This window comes from Haplochromis burtoni, unplaced genomic scaffold, assembly GCF_018398535.1.
Source record: "Haplochromis burtoni strain Fernald_Lab_line unplaced genomic scaffold, NCSU_Asbu1 Contig_4453, whole genome shotgun sequence".
Classification (NCBI taxonomy): domain Eukaryota; kingdom Metazoa; phylum Chordata; class Actinopteri; order Cichliformes; family Cichlidae; genus Haplochromis; species Haplochromis burtoni.
In genome coordinates, this window is record NW_024586814.1 from 1 (window position 1) to 3,913 (window position 3,913).

Below are 3,913 nucleotides of genomic sequence, written 5' to 3' on the forward strand. Positions count from 1 at the left end.
CAGACATGAATGAGTTGAAGGGAAGTTATGAACTGTTTCTGAGAGACAAATAACACCAGGATCCTTTTTTAGGTAGCTGACAGCTGGTAACTGTGCAGGGGCGGGTCTAGCAAAGTGTTGCCAGGGGGGCAGGTAGGGCATTAACAGGGAGAGGGGGGCACAAAGAAATACTTTTCTTTCTTATTCTCATTTAAAGTGTCTAGCTTTTAAAAAATAATTATCTGAATCTTACAACAAACGATTGATAGATTGATGCATATATACCATCAGAACAGTGTACATCACTGTCACAACAGTGTTTATTTTCATTCAAAGGCTTTATGATTTTTCCTATAATGGTGGGCCGGTCTCTAGTCAAAATGCCCGGGCCAATTTTCTGTCCCAGTCCAGCCCTGTATGCAGCTCATCTGCAGTCTGGTGTTACCTACATCTTCCTATTCAGAAGGCAGAATTTCCGAGTTCTGAGTACAATCGAAAGCACCACGACTGCAGTTTTTGTGTTGGATGTAAAAGGCGCACATGACGCTGTGACGTAGGCTAGAATCATGGCAGCAGTCAATGACGGTCCAGGCGTGGGATTTCTCTCGTGGAAATATGCACATTATCTTTTCCTTTCTATTGGTAGGTGGCACAGTGCACTTGTGGCAAGTAAGCAAGCTAGAAGACTGGCAAAGTTATGGAAGAAACACATTAACAAGAGAATTCTGAGTAAAACCAAAGTTACTTTCCCTAGTAACTAGTTACTTTGAAAGTAACGAGTAACTTGAAGTAACTGAGTTACTTTTGAGAGAAGTAACTAGTAATGTAACTAAGTTACTATTTTAAAGTAACTTACCCAACACTGGATAGTTGTACAGTTTGTTGCAGCTTCACCATTAAAGTTATGTGATATTTATTATTTCCATATTTCCACCAAGTTATTTCAACTGGTTTGATTCAGTCATTGACTTTTGTTCTTTTTCTAAACTGAACTGCAGATAAACCAAAGGCCAAACTGAGAGCTGATAACACAGCTGTTCCAGTAGGGGGCAGTGTGACCCTGACCTGCTCTGTGAACCCATCATCATCATCTGGATGGAAATACTACTGGTACAGAGATGAGAAATCCTCTGAAGCCCTGACCACACAAGATGCAGTTTTCCACTCAAATGGACAAATCAGTGTCTCACAGGAAGGACTCTACAGGTGCAGAGGAGGAAGAGGAAACCCAGTTTACTACACAGAGGACAGCCAGTCAGTCAGGATTGGGAAAACTGGTCAGTTTAACATGAAGTCAGATAAATTCCTGATTAAGGAGGAAGATGAAGAACAAAAGGCATTAACATTTTTGACATTCATGTGTTTTTATTGTACTTTCTTGAACAGTAACAGCCTCAAACAGGCCTGTTGTGACTCTGTATCCAAACTGGTCTGAGATATACAGAGGAGAGACGATCACTGTCAGATGTGAGATCCATGGAGGAGACACTGAGTGGGATTATGAGTGGGAAACAAACAGCAGGATAAAAGCTCCAAATCAAAATGAATACAGGATTAGATCTGCTTCATCATCCAACAGTGGAAACTATCGCTGTAAGGGCAGAATGAAAAGTTCACAGCATGAAACAACAGAGTGGAGTGATTCAGTCACACTGACAGTTTCTGACAGTAAGTAGAGTCATAGTTCATTTAACCTGGAAATAGAAACAGTTTGTAAAAATGTGTTTTTATTAGTACATGTTGAGATATTTGACATGTTTAGATAGTCTCACTCTTAAAGTTCATCATAAATATTTGTGAGTCAACATTTTAGTGACATTGAATTCAGAGTTAAGAGACGAAAGATTGAGAGCAAATCTTTGTTGAACAGATGAACCCCGTCCTGTCCTCACTGTGTCTCCATCATGGCTGAGTCCTGGAGCCTCAGTAACTCTGAACTGTGAGGTTGAACATCCGTCTGCAGGATGGAGCTTCTACTGGTATAAAGCTGTTCCTGATCTATCAGAGAAATCCTCCAGTTATGAGCTGCTACCTGATGGCAGTGGGACTGCACAGGACTCCTACATCATTCATGGACAGACACACACAGCAGGATATGTGTGCAGAGCTGGAAGAGGAGACCCAGAGTATCACACTGATCACAGTCAACCAAAGTTTGTCTGGTCTGCAGGTCAGTTGATTCTGTCTAATAAGTTGTGTCATCACTGTAATCCACCAAGATTCAGCTCATCATTTTTTTTTCTAATATTAATTTGATATTTTGAATCCTAACATCTGTGAGCTTTGTGTCTTCACTGCATGTTGTTTCCAGATGTTCATTCAGCAGCGTCTCTCACAGTGAGTCCTGACAGAGTGCAACACTTCACCTCTGACTCTGTCTCACTGACCTGTGAGGGAAACTTCACTGAGTGGAGAGTGAGGAAGTTCTCTGAGGACGGCCGACTGTACTCTGACTGTAGGAGAATGACTGGATCCACATGTGACATCAACACATCAAAGTCAGATACTGCAGTGTACTGGTGTGAGTCTGGATCAGGAGAGTTCAGCAGTGCAGTCAACATCACTGTACAGAGTATGTTATTATACATTTACTTCTTGGATCTGAATGATTTAGACGTCACATGAACATTTGTCCCAGCTTTGCTGTATGTGAATTTATCTGGAGAAATAGCGTTTTTTAAATACACAGATCAGATCTTCATGATGAACATTTGTACAATCTGTTCTTATTATTGTTTGTCAGCTTTTTCTAAAAGTGTGCACCAGCTGATGTGACTGAAACAATTGTGTGTGATTGTGTCACAGATGATGGTAATGGTCCTATCCTGGTGAGTCCTGTTCATCCTGTGACTGAGGGAGCTTCTGTTAGTCTGAGCTGCAGTTTGAGAACACAACAAATACTTTCCAATGTGTTTTTCTATCACAATGACAAACTTCTTCAAAATGATCCCCGAGGGGAGCTGAAGATCTTTGCAGTGTCAAAGTCTGATGAAGGTTTCTACAAGTGTCTGTACTCAGGAAGAGAGTCAGCACAGAGCTGGATGTCAGTTAAAGGTGAGCAGGATCAAAAAATCTTTTATTTTTTTCTGTGATTTATAACAGATGAATTATTTATATTCACGTACCTCATGTACTGCAAATACGAGGTACATGTACATTGTTTCATCAGTAATGTTTAGCATCAGTTTTATTTCTTTATTGAAGTACTTTGTAAACTTTGTTCATCTTATTTTATTAAGTTAAATAATTTATTAAAAATTAGACATTCTCCTTTACAGTAGCTGTGTCCACACCTGAGAGCTCTTCATTTCCTCTTCTGATGATCTTTAGACTAATTCTTGGATTCATGTTTATTTTCCTTCCACTGTTGTTTTGCTGCAGACGGTCCAAAGGTGAGACCTTTTTTTGTTTTTATATGTTTTTAAAAATTAAAATAAATAAAATTAGAAATTAATTACATTAGTATAAAAGCCATAACCATGTTTAAGCAAAAGTCTTTGTCAACTACGACCCTGAAAACACACACAGCCACAAGATTGCAGCTGGGCAGCAGCCCTTTTATTAGCCACACACATTGTTGTTTCAGCTACCGAGGCACAGGAAGCAGACACTCCTTGGTGGCTTGCTGCTCACTTCCCTCCTTGCTCGTCACTGTCAACAACATAAAACAGAACCCAAAGTCAATTACCTGGCCAGGCACACCTGTTCCTTGCCCTGCCCAGCGAGCACACTGTGTCACCCCTCCTATGCAGCAGGCCAGAGACCTGCTTCATGCAGTGGAGCCACTGCCGCGGGGCATGGCCTGAGCAGAGGGTGAATGGCCGTTCCAGGAGGTAGTAACGAAGGGAGTCGACCACCCACCAGATTGCCAGGCACTCCTCCACTGTGCTGTAGCGGGTCTCCCAGTCCGTGAGCTTCTGGCTGATGTAGAGAG

General features: G+C 41.4%; 1 protein-coding gene across 1 annotated transcript; it reads left to right on the forward strand.

The window, feature by feature from the left end:
- The first annotated feature begins 972 nt into the window (after positions 1-972).
- LOC106632878 (low affinity immunoglobulin gamma Fc region receptor II) lies at positions 973-3,849 on the forward strand. Its single transcript, XM_042217985.1, has 6 exons — positions 973-1,256; positions 1,372-1,647; positions 1,850-2,149; positions 2,291-2,551; positions 2,785-3,033; positions 3,258-3,849. The coding sequence occupies exons 2-6, from the start codon at positions 1,584-1,586 to the stop codon at positions 3,431-3,433; spliced, it is 1,050 nt and encodes a 349-aa protein (XP_042073919.1). The 5' UTR covers positions 973-1,256; positions 1,372-1,583; the 3' UTR covers positions 3,434-3,849.
- Positions 3,850-3,913: the final 64 nt, after the last annotated feature.